At 45.5% G+C, this 25,220-nt stretch overlaps 1 protein-coding gene and 1 long non-coding RNA gene across 5 annotated transcripts in view; one reads left to right on the top strand and one right to left on the bottom strand.

Moving 5' to 3' along the window:
- LOC100715115 (sialic acid-binding Ig-like lectin 8) overlaps positions 1 to 11,449 on the bottom strand; it is a 32,041-nt gene extending 20,592 nt beyond the window's left edge. The window contains exons 1-6 of one of the 4 annotated variants that reach the window (XM_063253220.1): positions 10,920 to 11,449; positions 10,647 to 10,733; positions 10,184 to 10,234; positions 9,090 to 9,347; positions 8,326 to 8,443; positions 7,768 to 7,849 (exon numbers count right to left, since the gene is read on the bottom strand). In XM_063253220.1, coding sequence (XP_063109290.1) covers positions 7,768 to 7,849; positions 8,326 to 8,443; positions 9,090 to 9,347; positions 10,184 to 10,234; positions 10,647 to 10,733; positions 10,920 to 11,370 — 1,047 coding nt within the window. In that variant the 5' untranslated portion in view covers positions 11,371 to 11,449. Of the gene's footprint in view, positions 1 to 7,767; positions 7,850 to 8,325; positions 8,444 to 9,089; positions 9,348 to 10,183; positions 10,235 to 10,454; positions 10,734 to 10,919 lie in introns of all 4 variants that reach the window. The other 3 variants (XM_063253218.1, XM_063253219.1, XM_013147861.3) reach the window with 3 other exon arrangements.
- An 8,055-nt stretch (positions 11,450 to 19,504) lies between these two features.
- On the top strand, positions 19,505 to 24,865 carry LOC134476718 (uncharacterized). Its single transcript, XR_010048522.1, has 3 exons — positions 19,505 to 19,731; positions 20,871 to 20,991; positions 21,835 to 24,865. It is a non-coding gene; the product is annotated as an uncharacterized LOC134476718 (long non-coding RNA).
- Positions 24,866 to 25,220: the final 355 nt, after the last annotated feature.

Here is a 25,220-nt window from a genome sequence, read left to right as displayed (position 1 = left end):
ACATGAATCCTCATCCACCTTGCACCAGGTATTTATTACAGTAGATAATGCTCTTCATAATACAGGCCTAATGATGGCCTCTGAAAAGGTGCAAACCATGGCATCTTTTTCATATTTGGATCACCTTAGTCAACAAAGACATACTGTGTCCCCAACTGTTCAGACCCAGGTTAATCATCTCACAACCCTAACTGGTTTTCAGACTCTACTTGATAATATTATCAGCTCTGCCCAGCTCTTAACTAATCACTCATGATTTAGCCCCCTTCTTTGACATTCTCAAGGGAAACCTGGCCCCCATCTCTTCAAGAATACTTACATCAGGGGCTAAAACTGCTTGGATAAAGTTAATCTGGCTCTCTCTAAGGCTCATCTCTCTAGAGTTGACCCATCTTCATCAATGCTTTTAATTATTTTCCCAATTCAACATATGCCCACTGGGGCTGTTTGGCAGTCTCAGGACCCTCTACAATGGCTACATATGCCACACACTCCACATAAAACCATTGCACCACTTTATGATGATATGGCAGATCTGATTACAGACTGGCAGATATGTGCTATTTGGGTTATTTGGAAGTGAGGTGCAAAATATTATTGTTCCCTTCTCTTCAGTTCAACAACAGTGGTTATGACAATTCTCTTCTTCTTGGCAAACCACATTAGCTAACTTCCTTGTTGTTACAGATAGTCATTTTCCCTCAAATTAATTCACTTTGCTTCCCCATGCACACTCTTCCCTTCAAAAATAAGCTCAATTCCCATAGCCAGAGGAGTCACAGATGGCTCATCCTCAGGCAGGGGAGGTTATGTGATGGCCTCCTATTCCTGAGTACAGGATATGGGTTTTTCTTCTACACCAAAGTCAGAATTGCAAGCTGTTACATAGATCTTATGAGATCATTCATCCATTCCAATCAGGCTTTTTTCAGACAGCACGTAAGTTTGCAGTGCGATGCACCACATTGAAACTTTCACCACTCACACTAACCAGGAAGATCTTTTTCATTTATTTCACACTGTCCAATTTGCTATTGGGTCCCCTAATGTTCTCTATTTTATTGGTCATTCATGTTCTCATTCCCAATTGCCAGGGCCTGTCACTGAAGGAAATGCTTCAAAAGACGGATTGCTAGTTACTCTCACTTTTGCTCCATCAGATGCCATTCAACAGGCTTTTGTTTCCTATGTCACCTTTCATCAAAATGCCTTATGCCAATAGTTCAATTTAACCCAGGCACAGGCTTGAGAAATTATTAAACAATGTTCTTTGTTTATAATAAACTTTAATTTAACCCAGGCACAGGCTAGAAAAATTGTTAAATAATGTTCTTTGTTTATAATAAACTTTCTCTCACCCTCTATGGAGGTTAATACCCAAAGACTATGCCCCAACCATCTCTGGCAAATGGATGTCACTCTTGTCCCTCAGTTTGGCTCATTATTCTGGGTCCATGTTTTAGTGGACTCTTCCCAAGGGTTTATTTTTGCTTCTTCCCACACTGGGGAAGCAGCTAAACATGTTACTGCTCATTTTTTGGATGGTGTTAGTACCGTTGGATGCCCTCAGGCACTTAAGACTGAGAAAGCCCAGCCAATACAAGTGCTTCCTTTCAAATGTTTTGCAAAACTTTTCATATTTCCCTTACTATGAGAATTCCTTATAGTCCTCAAAGTCAAGGAATTTCTGAACATTCCTACCATATACTCAAAATTCAATTACAAAAACAAAAGGGAGAATCCTTCCCTATAAAACTTACGCCTCATAATAGACTTCACTTGGCAGTGCATACTACTAACTTTTTAAATCCTATTAGAGATGGCACTACAGCAGAAGAAAGGCAATCCCATCGGGCAAAAGAAAAGCAGCTAGAAAAGGCTCTTTACAAAGATCTTTGTCCTGGACAATGGAAGGCACTAGCCCAGCACTAATTTGGGCTCAAGGGTAGGCTTGTGTCTTTCCAGAGAGTGCTAAACAGCCTATCTGGGTTGCTCAAGGGTAGGCTTGTGTCTTTCCAGAGAGTGCTAAACAGCCTATCTGGGTATCAAAGCATGCTGTCCAGTGTATCATGGATCCAGATCTGGAGAAGGAGTTGATTCTGCCTTTCAAGAAGCTGATGCTCAGTCCTATGGTGGTGATGTTTTGGAGACTGCTCTACAGCTGACAGACAAGGATAGAGGTAGGCCCAACCTGGGGCCAATTGAAGGAATTGATTCAGAATGTGGTAACCAAAACTGAGAATCACAGTCTGAGTAGATAGTATAGTGCTTGGCAATAACCAAGCTGATAAAAAATCTCTGCTAATTGACTTGAAAATAATTCTGACTAGTCTATTTGTAATTACAAACTTCTAAAATTATAAGAGAATTGTTATAATTCAATTTGGTCTAAAATATATTGGAGTGCACTCTGATTTTATAAGATGTTTTTCTGTTTTCTAGTCTGTTAAGCTTTATACTTATTTGTCCAGTAAATGAACAGCTGTTTTCATTTGAACTTAACAATTTTTTTCTCTTTCTCTTTTTTAAAAATTTTTGGATCATTTGCTCATAATTTAATTTGGTTTACAGATTTAAAAAACATACTTCCCAAAACAAAGCATAGTTCCACCTGAGTTGTCAGCTGGTCAAATTGATATCAAATTTGGTTTTTCTCATAAGTCATCAAAAATTGTTACAGTAATTAAACAAAAATTCTTTAGGGTGGAGAGAAATGAATGGATAAGACTCTAATTGATGAATAAGAAAGCAGCTACCTGGAAACATTATCCAATTGTTCATTGATAGGAGGTCCAAGTGATCTCCTAAACTTATGAGAGACACCCCAGTAAATGTTATTAAAATGTATTAGGATAATGTGTTTACATTGATCATTCATCAAAGGTTTAAGTTTTCTAGACAATAAGGTTTTACATTTAAAGATGCTCTGATACAAAAGGTTTTCATAAGGCTATTGCAGTTGTTTTTTTAAATAGTGTATTGAATGCATTCATGCCTAAGGATGTACAGATCTTCCAAAATGTAAAATAGGGATTGTTTGTAGAGACTGACTTTTCTTTCAGATTCAAATCTTTGCCTTTAATAAAAACTTATGAGACATGCATCCCACTAAAAGTCAACAAGTTACATAAAATTTTGTATGTATTAGCTATAGACTATTGATTAAGAGTTACACTATGTCAAAATGGAAATTTAAGTATGTTATAAAATGTCATCATGATAGTCATGCTGCAAAATTATGTATAGCTTTTGATTTCTAATTTTCTGGATAAATATGTACCTGTTGCCATTCTATAGGAATTCAAATATTAGAACACCCATGATTATTAGAAAATAATGGTTCTATCTTATGTTGTAAGGTCCTTGATATTTAGATAAGACAATAATATCAAGCTTACTGCCTTTATTACAATGTAATATCATTAAACTTCTAGATGTTCAACAACTGAGGTTTGGAGGCCAAAAATTGAAAGATAAATGGTCTAAGATGATAGCCAATATTTTGGATCCAACCTTTTGAGGTCAATGAAGACCCAGGACGTAAGAGAAACTCTCTACATCTCATAGCTCAGTGAGTACCTGTTCTTATGACCAAGGAGATTGTGAGACCACAGAGGAAAGTGATCAGTGATATGTAGTGTACCTAAGGAGAGTCACCAGGAGAGAAAAATCTCCCAAGCTTGCACATAAAGCAATTTGGTCGAGCAATGGCCGTGACTCATCCAGATGGCTGACACTGACAGAAGTACTAACAGGTGCTGTGCATGGTTCCAAGGCAAATCCTGAGGAGACTTAACTGACCTTCATAGATAGAAAGAGATTAATTGTAACTAATACATCTTAACTTGGTCTTTAACATCCTGCAGAAAAGCATAACCATGAAATGTATAAAACAATGCCATAGTAATATTTTAGCCATAAAAAACTCAAATCATTAACATTCTGACAATTGCCAACTACACTGGTAACTGATCACTATTATGAATTAACGGACTGGTTAAATTGCCAAGTGAGGGACTTAAAATCCTTGGACTAGAAATCTTTATCCTAACCTCATAAATTCACTCCAAATGGAAAGAGTTTGACAATGAGTCCTACAGAGTCCTACAAACACAGCTTCTCCAATTTCAAATGACCACTGATTGCTTGCAACTACAAAACAAAAGAGGGAGATGTGGGGAGCAGCTGAAGCTGGAAATTGACTGCACATGCAGGTTAAAGCAAGGTCAGTCCTGTGAACACTGAAAGCCCAAAGTGAGCCCCATAAACAAGCTGTTCTAGCTCCATGTCAACAATTTATTCTAGCTCTGAGAACACAAGTTGCTCAGGCAAGTCATACAAAGTTGCAAAACAGAGGGGTTGAAATTGACAGTAACCTTCTGAGGGTATAAATAAGTGCACTGCAGTGGTTGAGCAGTTCCTTTCCTCCCATCAGGAGACAGGGCTCCACCTAACCTCAACTTTTATCTCTTTTCTTTATTTTCTCTATCATCTTGCTACTGTTCCCCCCAGGAACATCTAGAGCTGCAGCCGAAGGTGACACCCTGCACCTCTGAAGCAAACAAATGGGCTGACTGGAGCCATCTGCATCACAAGTAGCAAACAGAGCCCATCCACAGAATGAGAAAGAATGCTTGAAAGACATTTATCTGATAAGTGGCCAATGACTAGAATATAAAAAGAACCCCTATCATTCAACAACAGAAACCAAGCCAGTTGATTGGAAAAATGGGTAACCTGCATAGACATTCTTCCAAAAAGATATACAAACAAACAATAAGCATATGAAAATATATCAATGTCACTAACTATGCAAGAAATGAAAAATCAAAATTATAAACTAGCATCAGTAGAATGGCCACTATTCAGAAAATCATATGAAGCAAAACAAAACAAAAGTTAGCAAGTATTGGTTAGGATGTAGAGAAATGAGAATTCTTATGCATTATTGCTGGAAACAGAAAATGGTGTAGTCATTGTGAAAAAATAGCTTATTCATATTTATAACCCAGCACTCCAGGAGGCGGATACAAGAGGACTGCAAGTTCAAGCCCAGTCTGGGCAATTTCGTGACTCAGCCACACCCTGACTTAAAATAAAAATTAAAACATAAAGGGCTAAGAATATAGCTGCGAGGTCTCTGGGTTCAAATCTTAACTAAGAAAGAAAGGAAAAGGAAGGAAAGAAGGAAGGAAGGAAGGAAGGAAGGAAGGAAGGAAGGAAGGAAGGAAGGAAGGAAAGAAAGAAAGAAAGAAAAAGGAAGTTATCATCTCATCATTTGATTCAGAAATTCTACTTATGAGATATACCCAGAAATAGGGAAGAGGATCTTAACAGGTATGTGTCCACCTGTGTTCACTGTACCATCATTCACAGCAGCCAACAGGTGGAAGCAATGCACAAATAAAGATGTACAGATATCCATCAATGCATAAAAGAATGTGGTATGAATGCATAGTGGAATACTACACATCCTTATAAAGAAAATTCCGTCGGCTGCTATACAACAGATGAACCCTGAGGACATTATGCTAAGTGCATTGTCACAAAAAGACAAATACTGCATACTTCCACTTAAACGAAGTATGCACAGAAGCCGACTGCATAGAAATAGAAAGTGGGGGGATGGTTGCTAAGGACTGGTTTGGGGGAGAGTTTGGGCCCACAAGGGGCAGTAGGTATTATTGGTGGACAGAACTGCACTTTTGCATTAAGAACGTTCTAGGGTCTGTTGTACAGCTGTACACTTAGAAATGGTAATGGTGGTAAGTTTTATGATAAATTACTTTATAACAGGTGATAAGTTTTTCAAAATCCTCAAGCCTTCTCCTCAGTACTGCCTATTCTGTGGACCGTTCATGTCCCCAAAGTATGTCTCTATCTTTTACACCATATTTATTTATTAATTTTTGGGTGGTTGGTTAGTTGTTTTAGTTTATATCCCCACCTAGAATAAAATCTGATTAGCCCACAGGTTCCTGGTGCATTTCACAGATGATCCGTACCGGCAAGGACTCAAGAATGCTTCCTGAGTTCATTAATTCATTGCTGCTCAAAACGTTCCAAAAGTCACACTGCATCCAACAAATAAATAAAAGTGTAACATTTACACCACAACATAAAGTATAAACAGGAATGTATCAGAGAAATGCAGAGGCAAGGTATTTTAGGAGGAAGGAACAGCCCATGCAAAGGTCCAGAGGCACAAATGACCTTGTTCTCCCAGAGTGTGAGGTGGGGAGCAGGTTAAAGGCGGAGCCGGGATTGGGGTGGTGAGGTACAAAACGTTACACGGTAACAAAACCCTCAGTAATTGATATAAACATACAATACCTAAAATCAAAATGAATGCAAAATATTCCACGCAGGCCAAAAATTAAACAAACCCAGCCTTAGTGAGAGTGCACTGCGGAGCCGGCTATAGTTTGAGGTGAAGGAAAACACTTCGTGCTCCTATTTACATGTTTGTATGTAATCTGAGTGGTCAGTTTATTCCAGAGCACTGAGATAATTAAAATGTTATTGACAAACTGAAATGTAACTTTATTAAAGCACTATTTGAGCTCTAAAGATGTTTTGTATACCCTCAAATAGAACTTATTGTCATTTGGTTTCCTGGAAGCAAAAACAATAATGTTTTTAAAATCTACTTCTTTGCCTCTCCAATTTCCATGCTCAACAATTTCTCCTGACAATTGGAGAGTTTTAAATGACTTTTAAAAGCAGGTTTGTTTGGACTTGTCATTATCTCAAGTTCTAGTATCTGCTTGTTATGAAATTTTTGAGTGATTCCGAGTTTTTCTTTTTCTTTCTTTCTTTCTTTCTTTCTTTCTTTCTTTCTTTCTTTCTTTCTTTCTTTCTTTCTTTCTTTCTTTCTTTTTTTAATTGGTACCAGGGATCAAACTCACTACTGCCTGCTTGCAAGGCAGATACTTATGCCGCTGAGCTAAATCCCCAGCCTTCTTTTTATTTTTTTTTCTTTTTTGATTTTGAGTTTTTTTTTAAATCATGCATTGAAACATTATGTGTCTTGGTTACAGAAATTTGTGGCATCCCTTAAATTGTGCATGCCAGGCAAGCACCTTACTCACCTGACCTTAATTCCAGCGCATAGTGAGTATGATCTGAGACCCAGCAAGTGTGTGGGAGCTGTGTGCTAAACAGTTTGGCTGTATTCTTTAGGTTAGCCTTTGGATCTAATTTAGCCCACTGGCTGTTTTTGTAAATAAAAGTTTTATTGGAACACAGTCATACTCCCCACTAGACATATGCACTATAGCTGTTTTCCTGCTGTAGTAGTGTAGCCCGAGCTCTAACAGCCACTTGTATTGTCTACGAGGACAATATTTACTACCCAGCCCTGTACAATGGGTGTAGGGTAGCAAACACACATTCAGGTGCAGAGGAACTGAGCTTAGTAGCTTTTGGAAGATCACTTGGGTGGGGGACAGGGAAGGTGAGGAGGCCCAGGAAAGGAATCCTGTGTTCTTAGCAATGAGGGAGTCAAGCTGGAAAGGGGACAGATGTTGAAGAGGAAGAAGATACACAACACGATGACATTTTGGCTGTGACAGAAGGGAGGACAGAGAGGCAGGCACTCTGCTCCTGCGCGGCCTGGGGGAAGTGGGGTGGTAGGAATTGTCTGAGGTCAGTGAGATGGAACAGCACTGGTCAGGAGCTTATGGGTGGAGTGGGGGAAAACTGGGCAACACATGGCAGAGCAACCGGAGGCCGACACAGGAAAGATGTCCCGTGTCACTCACTCACCTGTGAGGCCGAGCCACTGGTGGTGTCTTGACCCCTCATTCTTGCTGCTGGCCTGGAAGATTTCTTTCTGCAGGACCATGCTCTGAATGAAGACACCAGGGGGCCATTCAGCCTGGTGGGAGTCCAGGTCCTGGGCACCCTGCCCCCTGCCCCCCAGCCACCCTTTTCCTATTAAGGTGGTGGGATGGGGCTGAAGCTGGTGGGGCTGCCTTCATGTTGGAGCTCTCCAGAAGGCACAGTCATTTGTGTGTGATCATGTTGCAGGAGTCTGGGAGGCTAAGGCAGGAGGATCACAAGTTTGAGCCCAGTCTGGCCAATTTAGCAACTTAGTGAGACTTAGTCTCAAAATACAAAAATTGGGGGGAGTGCTGGGAATTTAGCTCAGTGCAAAGGCCCTGCATTCAATTCCCAATAGTGGAAAAAAATAAAAATATTAAAACAACCTAAAGGTGCTCTCCCGAGCTCCTGGCAGTTTGCCTTAGCCTCGGTCCCTCCTGCCTTGGGCCCATCACCTGTCATCTTCTGGGGACCCCTCATGTTTCCCAGGTCAATGCTCACATGACAAAGATGATACAGAATAACAGGAAGAACAGGGTTGCGGCGCCGGCTCCCGCAATGGCCCCCAGTGTCACTCCAGCCAACTCCGTCCCTCTCGGTGGAGGCTCCTCTTCATCTGCTGACAGATGAGAACCGTTGTGCTGATTCACTGTGTATAATCCGCCTGCCCTTCCTCCCACTCTCTGCAGGACCCTAAACTTCTGCTTCCCTGCTGCTTTCCTGGAAAGGAGAACCGGGGAGGATGGGGCGGGAGAGCTCAGCAAGACTGGGGGAGGAGAGCCAAGCATATAAATGCTGGGTGCAGCTTGCTTTTATTAAAATTTGATAATTTTGTTATCATGGAATATACTTTGCATTCATTTTTGGAAGATTTTTTGCATCCTAGTATGATTATTTCCATTGATTGCTAAAGTTTTGTTTTCATGGTAGTTCTGTACGATTGTTGCTTTTGGTTTTTGGATTCTCCTTAAGTTCTGTGTAAATATCCCATGCTATTCCTGGTCCACAAAAGGACCTTGACACCCCCAGACCCCTATCTTAGGCTCCAGCCCCTGGCTCCCAAGAGCTCACTCTGCCCTTCCTCCAGCCTCACCCTACGCCATGCCTTGGTCCTGCAGGAAGAGGACATTGAGGCCTGGGCAGAGGAAGAGTCCAGGCCTCACAGCAGAGCCAGCACAATGCTAATTCCACCCCCACCCCACCCCACGAAGGTGGGCTGCTGTCTAGAGCAGGGGCTTCTCTGTCCCAGCCCACCAGTCACTCACTCGGCAGAGACCAGTTCAGCAAGATATGCTGCGAGCCCAGGGAGTTCTGTGCTCGGCAGGTGAGCTTTCCTTCACCCCTGAGGTCCTCTGGAGTCAGCTCCAGCACCCCAGGGTTCGCTGGCTCAGAAGGACACAGAATCAGGTTCCCCCAGGACCAGGTCAGCCTAGCCGGGGGATGGCTGTCGACCGCACAGAGCAGGCGCAGAACTTGGCCCTCCAGGACCAGAAGAGAGGAGCCATTCTCCAGGGCTGTGGGTGCTGTAGAGAAGATTCAAGAGGTCAGAGTGATGACGAGACCCAGAGAAAGAAGGGTGCTGGACTCTAGAGAAAGAGACAGACTCTCAGACATGGACCGAAGTGCAGGAAAACATATGCTTTCACCCTGTGAGGGCAGAGATAGAACTCTGTCCCCATCAGTTCAGGACAGCTTGACCCTCACGTTCAAAATTAGAAAAAACAGGAGACCCAGCTGTATTTTATATTTAGAAGCTGGTCACACACACACACACACAAACACACCCACATACTCACAACTACTCATCACATGTTTCTGTTAGAAAAATGCAGTTAGTGCCACTGGCCCAGAGAAGCAGGCACCATAGCCATGGAGAACCAGGGCCGCATGCACTGCTGACACCCTGTGAGCTCTCTGACCCTCGAAGGAACAGACCAGGGCTCAGCAGGCTGTTGTGGTGACTTCTGGGACCAGATTGCTGTATGTCCTGAGTGTGTGTGTGTGTGTGTGTGTGTGCCTGTGCGCATTTGCGCGTCTCCTCCTGCACTTGGATGGAAGCTACTGCGGGGATAAAGAGCAGGAGGAGGATAGGGAGCAGTCTGGAGCTCAGCGCCCCATTTGTGAAAGCTCCCTGACCTTGCAGAGGCTGAGGCTTCTGTGCCAGAGTCTGAGGGAGACAGGAAGGGAGGGGCTGGTGGGGACAGGTGTTCAAAGTGACCATGGGGCTGTGGGTGGGAAGAGCCACTGGGCCCCAACGAGGGATCTGTGTGACCCGCCTGCATCCCGGGAAGGAGGTCCAGGCCCTGGCCGGGCTGAAGAGGCCCCGTGCCACCCACCCCAGCTGCAGGGAGGCCCGTACCTGAGCTGGCTCCCCGGGCCATGATGGTTACAGTCAGGTTCTGTGGGGGGTCTGGGGCAAGGAGACACAGCAGGGCGGTCAGCGGTGAGGCTGAGGGCTGCATCGTCCCTGTCCCCAGGAGCTGCAGAGGTGGGGAGGGCTGGAGGCCGCACCCTCTTGATCCTGCCCTACCGGGGCTCCAGGACTCAGCCCCCAGTCCCGACCCAGCGGCTCTCAGCCCCCAGGGATCCCCCCTCCCGCAGCTGCCCCGCCGTCTTCGCCCCGCTCTCACAGGACACACTGAGGTGCACCGTCGTCCTCCTGGTCACACTGACTCCGGGCAGAGTCACCTGACAGGTGAGGTTGGTGCGGTGGTCCTGGGGCCTGGGCGTGAGGGTGAGCACTGGGGAGCTGGTGACTGTGGGATGCAAGTGGGACACAGAGGCCCCCACCCAGGAGAACATGGGGGGTGTCCCTTGCTCACAGGCCCAGGACGCAGAGCAGGTCAGGTTGCTGGGGCGGCCGGACACCAGGGTCCCAGAGATGAGGATGTTCGGGCGGTGGGTCAGGTCTGGGGAGTAGAGGGGACAGAGGGTTTGAGGACCAGGTTCTGAGGCGTGGCCTTGAGGCAGCTTGGGTCCTGCCTGAGCTCCTCCCACAGCCCTGATGCTCAGCCCCTGGTCCCCAGGGCTGGTCCATCCCAGCTCCACCACAGCCCTGTGACTTCCCCTCCGGCTGCTGCCCGAGCCGGCCTTACCCATCACCCGCACAGACATTGGGTAATCTATGTAACTATAGCGTGTGTTTCCTTTCTCCAGCCGAAAGTAAAACGACCCCTCGTCCTTCTTCTTGGCATATCTGATGTCCAGGGAGCAATTGTTGTCCTCGGGGTCCCCAGTGAGGAGGAATCGACCCCTGGTTTCCTCCCACACCTGTCGTTCTGGGTCATTCGTGGCCACCGGACCACTCCAGCGTCGTAACCTGTCCGGGTACCGGTACCAGTAGCCGTAAACCGGGCCCAACCGAGTCCCATCTTCAGATCGGTAGGTGAACTTGCAGGGCACATGGACACACAGGCCCTTCTGTACCGTCACCGAGCTATTCACTTCCAGGTAGTAAGCCTCTAGGCTCGCCCCTTCCTGCGCCCAGAGCAGCAGCAGCAGCGCCTGCAGAGGCAGCAGCAGCAGCAAGTCCGGATGGAGCTGCATCCCGCCCTGGGAGTCCGCTCCTGGGATCTCTGCTCTGAGGAACCCAGAGCCGGAGCCTCACAGCAGGCCCCCACAGGAAGAGCGGTGCCTCCTTGGGGGCGGAGCTTCAGACTGGGCTCCGTTGGGGGCCCAGCCATCATCAGCTGGCCGCCACCCATGGCCACTAGGCACTCCCATCTCATCCCCACTCAGGGACCCTGTCTTCTCCCTCCCTGCTGATGTCCCTCCCCTTTTCTCTGCAGTGTGAAAATGGGTTCCCTCTGAGCAGACCCCTGAGCCCTACCTGAGACTGTCAGCATTTGTGCAGTCTGGGGTGGGACCCAGGGACAGGATAGACAGAGAGGCCAGGTTGGTCTTGTGAGCAGGAGGCCTCTCCTGACCTGCTCCACAGCTCCAGGCTGGGCACACTCTCCTCACACAGTAAAGTCAGCATAGCAGACCTGGGCAATGTCCCCAAAGGCCACCACCCAGTGGGGAGACCATAAATCTTCCAGGACACCCAGGACCCTCAGTGTGGGGCAAGCAGGTGGGGTGTAGGGTTGATCTCACCCAGGTTGTATGCTCAGTCCCAGTAAGGTTGAGCAGAGAGGGTGCTGGGTAGGGGTGCACATTCTGAGTGCTAAAACACAATGAAGACCTGAGGAGGAACTCAGTTCAACTCAGGTCTGAGGAACTAAGGTTTACAAGAGGCCTCATCACTGTTGTACAGCCAGACTTGGTAGGGAAGAAAGTCAAGAGGGAACGGGCATATTTTGAAAAGAGTAAACGTCTTTGTTTTGCGAGACTGAATTGCATGCTGGGAATGGAGCTCAGTGTTATGGCTTGTACAGATGTCCCCAAACACCTCACACTCTCGTGGCGGGGCTCCCAGGAGGTGACTGGGTTTGAGGGACATGATATTCATCAGTGGATTGGTCCACTGATGAGTTTGTAGTAAAATGTGACGACAGGTAAAGCCTGGTCAGAGGAGGTAAGTCCCTGGGGCATGACTGGGAAGGGTCTGTCTCCCCCACTACACTGATAGCTCTCTGCTTCCTGTTTGCTCCGCCATATACTGTTTCTCCTCTTCAATGCCCGTCTGCCATGCTACCATCTTGGAGCCAGTCAACTATGGACTGAAATCTCTACAAACTGTGAGCAAAAATAAACCTTTACTCCTTTGAGATGTGAGTTTGAAGTAGTTTGTCCCAGCAACAAAAAAATAACTAAGACATGGAGCCTTACACACACTACACAAGCACTGCATCACCGAGCTACACACTTATCCCTTAAGATAGATTTCCTCACCACTGCTGTGTCTCACTAGCTTGCCACCTCATTACCCCAGAGCACGGTGGGTCTGCCCTGAGGAATCCAGAGAGATGAAGTGAGGAGTGCCAGTCTTGTGGCACTCCTTTCATAGAAGCACACACTCCTGCATCTGACAGAAGATTATTTTTAACTGTCTGGCAAGGACTGGGAGGAGGTGGTGGAAACTCTGGGAGATGGAGCCTGCATTGGTTCCTGTCAGAATGTTTTGGAACTTTGTGAGCAGGAGCGGGGGGTGAGAATATATGACATGTAGATGAAAGTCTCCTAGAAAACAACAGCAAGAGAGGGACTACCACACGTGCTCCAAGATCACTCAAGTTCCCCTTTCGTATTGCTACAACCCCTCCTCCCTGAAGGAGCCCCAAATTTACTTTAGCACCGATTGCTGCCTTGCCTGGAGATTTTGCCATCTGAGGTAACATCTTGAATGCTAAAGCTTTGAACATGCTGGACTAAAGACTTTACATGCAGAAAAGTACACTGGCTTCTTCCATTCAATTTCGTGGATAGTTCCATGCTACACCATTCCCTCATCAGAACCATTATCCATCACCTTGGGGAGAGGCTGTGATGTTTTAATCAACTGTGGTAATTGAGAAGGGGAGGTGCGGGGGTTATGCATGCATAGCTAGAAATTCATGCATATGCACACACACATGCATGCACATGCGTGCAAACACACACATGCATGCTCACAGCTTCTTAGATGTTCAGCTGGTGTTTCATCCTGCAACTCTTCTGAGTCCCTCAATGTGCCCAAACTCTTTCTCATATAGGAACAGTTGCAGCCTCCCAATGATCAGCCCAGTTGGGTCATCGCCCATCTGTTTCCTATGGCCCCCAGCTTGTAGAGAAAAGCAGAAGAATAGGAAGGAGAGATCGGGGGAGGCCACAGAGAATCCACACCGCAAAGAGGAACTTGGGACACAAGTCAAGAGAGCTGGAAGGCCCTCTAGAACCACTTCCCAATTTTCAGAAGGTCCTGCTGGGGTTGAGCATGGTCTGAATACTCATATCTCTCCACAAGTTATAAGTTGAAATCCAAATGGTCAAGGTGAAGACCACAAGAAATGGGATCCTGTAGTTGGTAATTTGGCCATGGAGGAAGAGCCCTTATGAATATGATTAGCAATTTGATAGAAGAGTCCCCAGAGAGCTCATCTGTCCTTGCCACCATTGGAGGACCCAACAAGAAGGCATGATCTATGTGAAACCATGCCCTCACCAGACACTGAACCTGCTGGTGCCTTGATTTTAGACTTCCTAGCCTCATAACTGTAAGGAATAAATGTGTCTCATTTATAAGCCACCTGCTTTATGGTGTCTTGCTTAAACTGCTGAAACAAACTAAGACCGCAAAGTAAATTGCCCCTGTCACACTAGTGATTGTCTTTTGTGTCCTGTCTACCAGTAGAGCCATCTCACCAATTTCTGTCTGCCCTAAATTGATTGGCTAGGAGGGAAGAATTGTCAAGTTTGTATCACAGAATGATGGAGGAAAATTTTTATTCATTCATTCATTCACTCTCTCACTCATTCATTTACAGCCAGGTGGTTCACATTCAGCCCGTGCCTTGCAGTTTCCAGCCAACGGGTAAGTGGAACAGTTCCACTGTTCCTGTGAGAGGCAGCAGTGTTTAGTTGGAAAACAGTCACTGGACAATCCCCAGTGTCACAAGGTAGCTGACCATGATGAGGGGAGCACAGACTAGGGATAGGTAGGGATCTCACAGTACCAGAGGGGAAAGTGAGTTCTTAGTAGAGAATGGGCAGAGTGAACATGGCAGGGACTTTTGGTCAGTCAGGAAGAATCTGGGTTCCACAAGTGATTCTGAGATAGAGGATGTAGCTGGACCCTTTGCACTGCATTCCCAGGTCGTCTCACTCTCCCACTGCACAAGCTGATCCTCAGCCATGCTCCAAATTCTGTGTGTGCCCCACCTGACTCTACCCAGAAGAGGGTGCCCCATCTGCTCAGTACAGACTCTGGCTCTGAGGATGCCTAGGCAGGATGACTGCACTGTTGGAGGGGTTTGAGGTCCACAGCTCTGTGCAGGGTCTAATCACAGAGATGGGGGCCCAAAATCCGGCACCAAAGCATCAACATGTCAGGTGTGCTGAACAATGACAAGGTTTCCCTGGACGGAACCACTCAGGATACAGCAGCTCTTTCTCCTCCAATTTCTGCCCCAACCTCAGGGTGCTGGGGGGTGACTTCAAGCTGTTGTCCCAGGGCACTGGGCTGTTGTTTCCCATTTCCAGGATGACAAAGGTGGAGCCTGTGTGCTGTTCCTTTACATACATGTTTCCATTGACTCCTCCCCACACTCTTGAGCAAGTAGGACAATCCCTACCCCCTCCCATCAGACAGAGGAGACAGCGGTTATGTCACATCACTGAGATGAGCACACAACTCAGCAGCCTGTGGAAGCTGTTTTATGACCTGTGAAAGCAGCCACAGACCTGGGTCCTACTGACCATCACCCTTGTGACTTGCTTAGCTTCTTTCCTCTTGTGGCCACTTTTAACCTGGAAGCACCCAGGGACAGGATTCTGAAGTGCTGCTCCAATGTGGCTGTGGATAGAACACAGAACTTGATAGGGTCTTCACAGTAGGCTTGAAATTACAACTTAAAACAACCCTTTTAATACTGAAGGTAGGCAAGTTAGACAAGTGACTTCCAAGTTTGCCTTTTCCCTGTTCTCTAATGGACTATGTGGGCTACTTTTTCAGTAACATACTGCTGCACATCAAAGCACCCCAAACTCGTTTCATTGTATCTTAACCTGCTGTTAACCGGCTAGATCCCAGCTGAGTGGGTTTCACTGCTAGCTTTGCTCTGGGGTTTTTCAGGGAGTTACACTGAGATGGTGACATTCACTGGGCTAGACATGTGACAACTGCTGGGCACAAAGGAGGGTAGCTGGGGTCAGTCAGTAAAAGCAGGAGTCACTGGGTCCTGGTACAAGACTGGTGGCCCAGGTGGGCACAAGTGGCCCAGAGTGAACTGTATAGTGCTGTGCAAATCACCCAGGAAAGTGGCATTCCTAATCTTTCTCCCCCACTCAGGCACTGTCCCACAATCTGATGCCCTGTCTCCTACAGTCTCTTGCCTTTTCATAAGAGCTCTGTCTTGCCAGGGTAAAGGATAGGATAAGGCTCATCTCTTTACTCACAATGACTTGTGACTGTGTGTGTGTGTAAGACTAAATATAGTCTTTCTGATGCAGTAACAAATGACTTGAGGCTGGCACCTTGTAAAGAGTGAAAGTTTATTTGGCTCACAGCTTTAGAGGCTTGGAAGTGAAAGAGCATGAATCAGTATCTGCTCTGCAAGGGTGAGGTCCTTCTTACTGCCATGTAATGGCAAAGAGCACCACATGATGGGACAGAGCAAGTAGCCCAGCTGGAGTCTCTGCTTCTCTTCTTATAAACCTACTATTGCCATGATGAAGTCCCCAAACTCGCAATCTTAGATAATCCTAATTTCCTCCCACTTAGACCACCTCCGAAGACTCTTTAAGGTGACTTCAGTGGTTAAGTTTCCAACCCACAGACATTTGAGGAAAACAAAATCATAGGGCTTGAGTTCTGTTTCTCTGGGGAAACCAGACTCACACAGCCAGTGATGAAGCTGACCAACTAGGCAAGGTCTCATGGCCCACGTTCTGATACCCACACAGCCTCCCTGGGGATAGGAGCCCCTGGCAGGTGTCAGCGTGAGACTAGCGAGAGGGCAGGCACATCTGTGCTCCCCAGAGTCCATGCTGCTGCCCTCAGGGTGCACAGAGAGGGCAGCTGCAGTGGAATCAGGAGACCCGTAGGGCTGTTTATCATCGCTGTGGTCGGGGATGGAGATTCCTGCTCCCAGACACAGACAGCATGGCCTTTATTCACAGCTGCAACCCTGGGAACACTGGGTTTCACTCTTCCTAACATAGGTGACCACATGAAAGTGCAGATTTGTGGGGGAAAGAGGACCAACCTGATATGCAACAGAAACTAAGCAAAGTTTGAGTTTAAAAAACAAAACAAAACAAGGTGACATCAGGGTGGCTGGAAAAATGTCCCTAAGGTTTGGTCCCTCCACCAGAGTGCTGGGATAGGAACAGTGGGAACAAGCTTGGGGAGGGGCACAGATGGTCACTAGGAGTGTGAGTCGAGTTTCCAGAGTGGAGAAGAAGAATCTCACTGAGGCCTCACAGCCCTGAGCCGCTGGTTACTTCCAGGCCTGCAGAACAAGCACAAGTCTCAGATCAAAGTTAGCCCTTTAATTTTAATTCTAGGGAGAGCAGAACAGCTCAGGATGTCTTAGAAGTTGAGGGCCTATCACTGGACCCCCTGAAGTGGGGTAGTCCTGCTCACCACTGGGGAGGAAGCTGAATATGAAGAGAAAGTCGGCTCCCACGCCAGTCCCCCAATCAAGGTGAGGACCAGGGACCAGGAGCCCTCCAGCTTCTCAGCCTCACAGATGCAGGAAGAGGGGCCTCCTGGGAAAGGGGATGGGGACACTGCTCTGCCCTCAGGCCTGGCCTCCCTCCCCCCATATGAAACACCTGCCAGGTTGAGGCCCCAGCTCCTGTGCTGCAATGATGCTGCACAGAGAGGCTCACGGGAAAGTGCCGGGAGCCCAGTGGGTGCTGAGCCTGGCAGTGACTCCCCCTCCATCCTCAACCCCTACACGGGACAGCCCCAGCACCCCAGATCTGGAGACCAGGTAGAGACTTAGGGTTTTTCCCTTCCAGGTCCAGCTCAGGTCAACCTCGCACACCAGAAGTGTGAGTCTGGGCCTCCAGGACAAACAGTGATGTACCATTGCTCAGTGTCTTCTGGACTGGGGGTGTGTGAGAGACACCACAGAGGGCGAGGCTGAGTCCTGCTTGCTTCCCACAGAAGACCCTCACTTTCCATGCTAACGGAAATTGGACATGTGACTGTCAGGCCCAGGGACATAGACACCCAAACCCAGCCCTCAGAAGTGGCTCAGAGACTCTAGGAAGAGAGAGGCAGAGCTGAGGGGGGAATTCAGGGCCTAGTCATGTGAGTACACAGCAGGAGGGAATCTCAGATGGAGAGATGATGTGCTAAATACTGAAACGGATGGAGGGAATCATGAGGGCCACGGGGATGTGGGAGGACCAGGGGCGCAAGGAACCATGTGTGCCGCAGCATGAGAAACACGAGTGTGGTGGAAAAGGGGGCAGTTCCTCAGCACAATTTCTGAAGGTTTTCTCCCGTCTCTGCTGCCATCTCCTCTGCTCATCGCTGGATGGGGGATCTATACTGAAGGCATCTGACAACCTCCACCAGCTCTTTTTGATGAAGACTTGAATCCAACTTGGCTGACACAGTTGGGATTTGTAACTGAGCTTGTGACAGCTAACTTGAAGACCTATCATGACCACTGGGTGGCTACACCGCCTGTACAAGCTGCGTTCCTGATTAGTGAGCCGAAAAAATAGATGCTAAAATCTGTAATTTAATATCCTATGGAGTCAAATAATAAGCACATCAGACTAATATCTACCAGAAGAATTTAGTAGTAAATTTTCTTTGAATACTATATATAAATAGCATAAATAATTTTAATATACTAGTCATGATATATGCAGTATTTTAAAATGACTTTAATTCAGTTAAAACATTTTATTTCAAAGAATGAATAACACTGATAAAAACCCTACATTGCCGGGCATGGGCACATGTGTATAATACCAGCACTTGGGAGGCTGAGGCTGGAGGATTGCCATGGATTTGAGGCCAGCCTGAACTCCATAATGAGATTCTGTCTTCAACCCCCCTTACCCCCAAAATTAAGGGATTTTCCCAAAAGAAAAGTCATGGCCTTATAATTACACTATTGTAGAATGTTTAATTTCGATGGATGCAGGTTGTCTATAAAGACCACTTAATTATATAAATTGCCTTATGTAATAGAGAACAAGATACAATTATAAATTTCCCAGAGTTGGTGCACTAAATTGTTGCTTTTCCAGTGAGGACTCTAGGTAGTCCCCTTGGGTGGTCAGGGTTTTTTTGACTGGATGTTAGTAAAAAGGCATCTGTTTAGTATCTTTACCCTTTGTTACTCTGGATTGCTGGATTGAATCTCATACTCAACTTTTCTGCACTCTGGAAATTAGCTTTATTTTAAGGAAATCTATATCTACTTTAAAAGACTGCATATAGAAAAAAATCACCGCCAAATCTTTTGGATATTATCATAATAACACAGGGTTAAAAATCAATCATGAAAAACCAGACCTGTTCCCCATTGTGTCATTCTTTTTTTTTTTTTTTTGGTCTTTTTGAGACAGGGTCTCATGGTGCAGTTCAGGCTGGCCTTGAGTCCACTTTGTAGCCCAGGCTGGTCTTGAACTCGCAACGATCCTCCTGCCTCAGCCTCCCGAGTGCTGGGATTACAGGCGTGAGCCACCACGCCCGGCTACCCCATTGTGTCATTCTTTATCTCTTCTACAGCATGATTTTTAAAACGTCTGCATCTTCGATATGTTGTGTATATTAATACTATATTGTTTCACCTTTCCACCCTGAATTCAAGTGTGTTAAAATAAATGGAACATTTTAACTTAAAAGAGAGAGAGAGAGAGAGAGAGAGAGAGAGAGAGAGAGAGAGAGAATCCCACCTTCCTGAAGTTCATGTTCTCTAAGACATATGAGGGAGTTGAGTAAGGTGTGTGTAAGGTGTGGAGTTTGGATTCTGGTAGAAGGGGAAGTGCAATGAATTCATAGCCCCACAAAGGGGCCTTATGTGTCTACATTGTCACATTCTCCTTTTTAACTTCTTCAATCAGCAAGAAGAGAGAAAACGCAGAATTGTGAAATCAGAATATTAGGGTTTCTCTGTTTGCAACATATCCCGTGTTTTCTGACTGGAAGCTACACAGATGTTGGCACTTTATATGCCAATGCATTCATCACAAGTAAAAGAATTTTTCATCTTGGCAAAAGGGATTTTACAAAAGAATTATGGAACATCATGCATCATAAAGAAGAGCTGAAAGATCTGTTGGAGAAGATGGTCCTCTGTAAGTCTCTGATACTCTTACTCATTTTGCTAGGTACACATAAAGTCTGGTACAGCGACTTGTCTTCACCTAGACAAGTTCTCTGAATTGTGTTTGCAGTCAGAAACCTTGGTGGGTAAGATAATATCTCCTTCCAGGACAAAGAGCAAGCTCATTTACCCCTGGCTATAAAGGAATGTGATTCTCCAGCTTTCTAGTTTTGCCACTTGGGGACCTAAAGCTGAGACTGAGGTTTCTCTGAGACTGAAGTTTATCTGAGAGCTGAGCTGAGCTGAGACTGAGGTTTTTCTTTGTTCGATCAACAGGGTTTACTAACACCCAGTCCTTATTCCCATATGTGCAACATAGGGCACGATGGAGGCCCTTGAAAGTTCTATTTACAGACAACAATGATGCAATCAAGATAGTGATAGAGGAGGAAGAAGATCTGGAATGAAAATGTTTTGCAAAGAACAGAATTATTTTTAAGTGTCAAAACTATTGAGAGCTTATTCTAAGTCAAGTACTCTTCTGGGTGAAGAAAATAGGAAAAATACTTCCACCATGTTTTAGGGTCAGTAAAGACTTTCCCTGAGAATAGGCAGTGAGGAATCATTGCCCAGGGTCCCAGAGCTGGGCAGATATAGAAGGAGTACATCCAGGCTAGCCCCCTGCTTCTCTGCTTCGGGACATGTCACTGTGTGACAGTGGCTAGAGATGCATCATGTAGGCAGGAGAGTTTGCTAACTAACCAGAGAGGTGTCAACTCATGATGACACTGAAGGAATCGGTGGGAACCTTGTGGATTTCTAATGTCATCGTGAAGAGTGGCATGCGTCTAGAGTAGGGGAGGTGAAAGAGTGAGCTCCTGGATTGAGAAATCATTCCTGTGTGGTGAGATGAGAAACACCAAGGTGCAGAGGAGGGCAGAGTGAGATGAGAAACACCAAGGTGCAGAGGAGGGCAGAGGCCAAGAGACTAGGAGGGCACCAGGGTGAGGGTCCTAAGGGAAGAGAAAGAGGGTAAAACATGATCTGCAGGAGCAGGCGTGCACATGTTGGAAAAGGAAGTACCTGAGCCATTTTCAGGGAAGGAAATTTATGAAACTCATTGTTTCTGGGGTGCAGTGTATTAAAAGGAAACATCTTTTGTAATTCTAGGGATCTTCATTTGGAGAATGATAGCAGTTCTATCATTAAGAGTAGAAAATATGATAATGTGGGGCTTCCAGTAGACTGGAGAAGGCAGAAATCTGTGACAGTCATCAGGGGACAATCATAAGTAAGTAATGATCAGAGGGGGAAAGGACCATGGCTGAGCTGTGGAAACTCACTTCCAAAGGACCATGGGCTGGGAGGAATAAGGGATAAACACAGAAAGGTAATCAGTAGTCTTTAGACAGATTCCTCAGAGGGAGAGAGACAGACAGAGAGAGAGAGAGAGAGAGAGAGAGAGAGAGAGAGATTGAGAGAGAGAGATTGAGAGAGAGAGAAAGATCCACTGACCTCAAGTCTCCAGAGGCCATGATTATTCAGGATATTTTTCAGTATGAAGATGTAGAACCCTAAGACATGGCCTCAAATTACCTTGAGAGCCTGGGTGAACCAAATTCAGCAGAAACTAAAGAGTAGCAACAGTCTGTTGTGAACCTAGATTAGAAGTGAGGAGTACCATCAGCAACTTCAGAGAAGACCAGACTGGAAACTCCTCGATTACAAAGTGTCCACAAGTTATGCCTTGACCAGTTTACCATGTATAGACTGTCCTGCCAAGATTCCTAGTTATTGCCAGTCCATCTCTACTGCATTTCCTAGAATACATAAATTCCTCCACTACCAGCCACTCAGGGAAAGACTGAGCTTGCCTCCTGTCTGCTTCTTCAAGCAGTGTTACAAGTTGGGTAATATGCCATGCCCCATCATGCCTTTTCACAGAAAGGGTGTCAGCCAGATTCTGTGGAACACCTAGAACACAATGATTTAGCAAAATGGAACTGGTCTTGAGCAGGATCTCCTATCCAAGGTTCATGGGCATTGGGAAGGAAGTGGCACTGATATCCTTCCAGAATCCAGACATAAACTACCAAAAACTCTGACCTCTTCATTTCACTTTCTCTTCGCTCAGGGACCCAGAGGTTGTAGTCCCTCTCTCAAGGAAGTGATGGACAAGAGTCTTCTTTCTGTGGTCACAACAGGCTGTGAATTTCATGCAATGGATGAACCAAATGACTTCAAGGTAGCAGCAGGAAATGAACACTAAACTTTATAGATTCCTTGGAGCTTCAGATATGAGTGAGTGCTGAATCCATGGGAATGAAGGAAGGACCCTCTCAGAAGGTCCTGGCATAAATCCTGTCAGACTCTCCAAGTTTCCAGGTTCTAATGACCATAGTACATAAAAGTCAGGTGTCTGGAAGGAAGGGAAGGGAAGAGGAGAGAGGAAGCAATGTGGGCACCTGAGGGGAACACCAGACTGTAATCCTTAAAGTGGCCTCTGTCTCAAACCTAGAACTCTATAATTTCTGCATCCTAAGAGTGGTTAGGATTAGGTTGGACTTCTCCTTGGTGAAAAATTTTGATTTGAGATTTTGCATATCTTGTCCCCAATCCCACTTATCATAGTGAAAACCAGAGTCATCCTGTGCCTTGAATAATTCTGAGGACCCTCCTCCCTACTTGATCCCCAGTACAGAAGATCACTGTCAACATGTCCTGGTTACAGTGAAGGTGATGTCAAGAGTTGCAGAGATCAGGTTGAGGAGCAAGATCTTCTCCTGGGGGTGTCAAGAAAGATTCTCATTAGGGAAAACTTTGAGCACCAACATAAATGCAAAGAAGATCCTATAAAGGGAGTCAGTATCTAGCACCAAGACATGCATGTGATGAAATTCAAGATCATCAAAGCTCTGGCCAAGAAAGGTGTATTCATTATCTACTGCTGCATAATAAATTATTTCAAGACTGAGTGTCTAAAAAAAAAAAAAAAAAGCATTATCTCATGGTTCCACTGGGCCTGGGATCAGATTGCAGCTTGGCTGGTCATGTGACAGAGGGTCTGTCATAAGCTGTGATTTAGTAGCCAACAGATGCTATAATCTTTATGAGGCTTACAGGATGAAATTCCAAGAAATTTGCTGGTTGCTGGCAAGAATCAATTCCTCAAAGCATTGAACTAAAGGCTTCAGTTTTGCATTGGTGGTTTTGCTAAACTTCCCTCAGCACCTGGAAACATAGGCTTCTCCAAAAGGCAGCTCACAGTATGATCTGCCTTCATTGCAGCGAGAAAGAAGGGAGCAAACAAGGCCAAAGTCAGCCTTTCATAAAGCGACCTTGATGGTACATTTACCACCTTAGAAGCAAGTAGCTGGGCCCATTGCACACTGGCGGGAGGAGATTAGCCAAGGGCATGGTTGTGCTTTGGATGTGATTTGTCCCCTAGGGGTTCACAGACTGAATGCTTAGTCCACAGTGTGCAGATATCACAGGAGATGGGACCTTAAGAGGCAGGCCTGGAGAAGGTTATTGGAGCGCTGCCCTCAGAAGAGATGAATGGAGGATTTATGGGATTTTAGTTCACAGAAGAGGGAGTTGTTAGAGCTTGCCTCATGCACTTAACCACTTTTGCATGTGACCAGTTCCTGTTTCAATTTTGTACCATTTGGGACCCAGCCAGTTCTACTTGATACTTCTATCCTTTAAAATTGCAGACCAAATAATCCTATCTTCTTAGCAGAATAGCAAACCTCAGATATTTTGTTACAGAAACCGATAATTAGTACACAAACATGAATAAAAGAGAGGAATCATAAAGCCCATCTTTGAAGTTTGCCTGTAATAATCATGTATAAACAGTAAGGATCTGTCCTTGAGTGGAGAGTGGGCTTGGAAAGAGGAGGGAGGATGAAGCACCCTTAAGGCAATGATCACACAAGGTCCTAAAAATCAAGCCAGAGAATTCAGAGAAGAAGCAGATGTGAGGATTCAGGGCAGGGAGACAACCTGAACTAGGACAACAACCATAAGGATGGATATTGGGGCCGTATGAGAGATATTGACAAGAGAAGTAAAGGAACAATCCTATATGTAGCAAATGTTGGCATTCTGTAAGACCACAACCCATTCTGTTTACTAAAAACAAAACAATTTCATGAAAGAGGTAGGGAACTGATCTAGACATAAGTCATAGGAAGCATACACCAGTTCAACATATGAACTTTCACTCCTGGAATGACATAAAACCTCATGGCAGGGAAGCATTCCCATGCAATAACCAGGTAACAATTATGAGGTAAACCAGGGATATCCAGCCTGCTCTGAGTGTGGGAGAAAACTCAGCAGAGCTCTTAACATTCTGCAAAGGTTGATCCAACAAATGAAAACATGGGGAGAACTGAAGTATGTCCAGCTCAAAAGGCTGAAAATTTTTTTGATATCCTCACAAAGATTTGGAAATGTAATTTTTTCCTCAAGTATACTGGGTGCTTCTTCCTCAAGACAGTTGTAGGATTTTTAAGCCAATAATGTGTTTAGAAATACAGAAGGCAACTTGGAAAGAGTTGTTTTTAAAGAAATAGGATTATGTCCATTTTCCCAAAGTCTTAGTATGACCTGCCTTCTGGATCAAATCAAAAGAAGAGACCATTCTGGTTGAGAGGACACAGAAGTCTACATGTAAGACACAGAGATTCAGTGAATAAGACAGGAAAGGTCCGTCCTTAGTTCAAGAGGGAAAACTACACAGGTGAGGTCAGAAGTTAAGAGAGGTGTTAGGGTGTCACTGAGATAGGAGAGTAGGGTGTGGTTAGGGTGGAGAAGTAGGCATGAATCTGTTAACTACAAGATCCCAGACACATGCAGAATGGATCCTAACCCCTGCAGTGAACTCAGGAGAACTCACTCAGGTTTTCAATGGGATGGCCTAGGTTTGATGTCAGCCTGAGGCATGGTATCCCAGCACTGCCCCTCAAAAGTAGAAGTTCTCATGGGTTTCCTCGAGATTTTGATAGTATTAAATAAATGCAGCCATGAGGAACCAGTGCGGTCATACCTCTCTGTGATAGCCCACACCGTGTGACCCAGATGCAGTGTGTAGTTTTATCTTTGCTCTCGCTGTTTTTCTCTATTTACTCACCTCTTTATTTTTGCTTTCTTGAATAAACTTTGCCACTGCTTTTTGCTTGTTTCATTCAATTCTCTGTCCTAGGCAAGAAGAATCTGGAATCCAACTCCAGAAGGTGAGGTGAGCTATTTAGAACTAGACAGCCATTTTTAAGAAGCAAGCTACCAGATAACAGGACCATGAGGAGAAGAGCTGGGGTCACATAGTCTTAGTTGTGGAGTTAGCTATCACAATTTCATAAGAAAGAGGTTTGATGCCCAGTACTCTGCATCACATGGTGAGGTGTTAGATCCTTCACTGCTGTGCTGGGTGCAAAACTTGGTTCTGAGCCCTGGGATGGAGAATGGACAGTTGATTGTTGTATAAGTTTGCAGCAGAATTGTGGAATCCAT

Source organism: Cavia porcellus, unplaced genomic scaffold, assembly GCF_034190915.1.
Source record: "Cavia porcellus strain 051 isolate PalLab524CR breed Dunkin Hartley unplaced genomic scaffold, mCavPor4.1 scaffold_7, whole genome shotgun sequence".
In the NCBI taxonomy this organism is placed as follows: domain Eukaryota; kingdom Metazoa; phylum Chordata; class Mammalia; order Rodentia; family Caviidae; genus Cavia; species Cavia porcellus.
The sequence above is the reverse complement of the archived record's forward strand: the minus strand, read 5'-3'. Positions and strand labels throughout refer to the sequence as shown.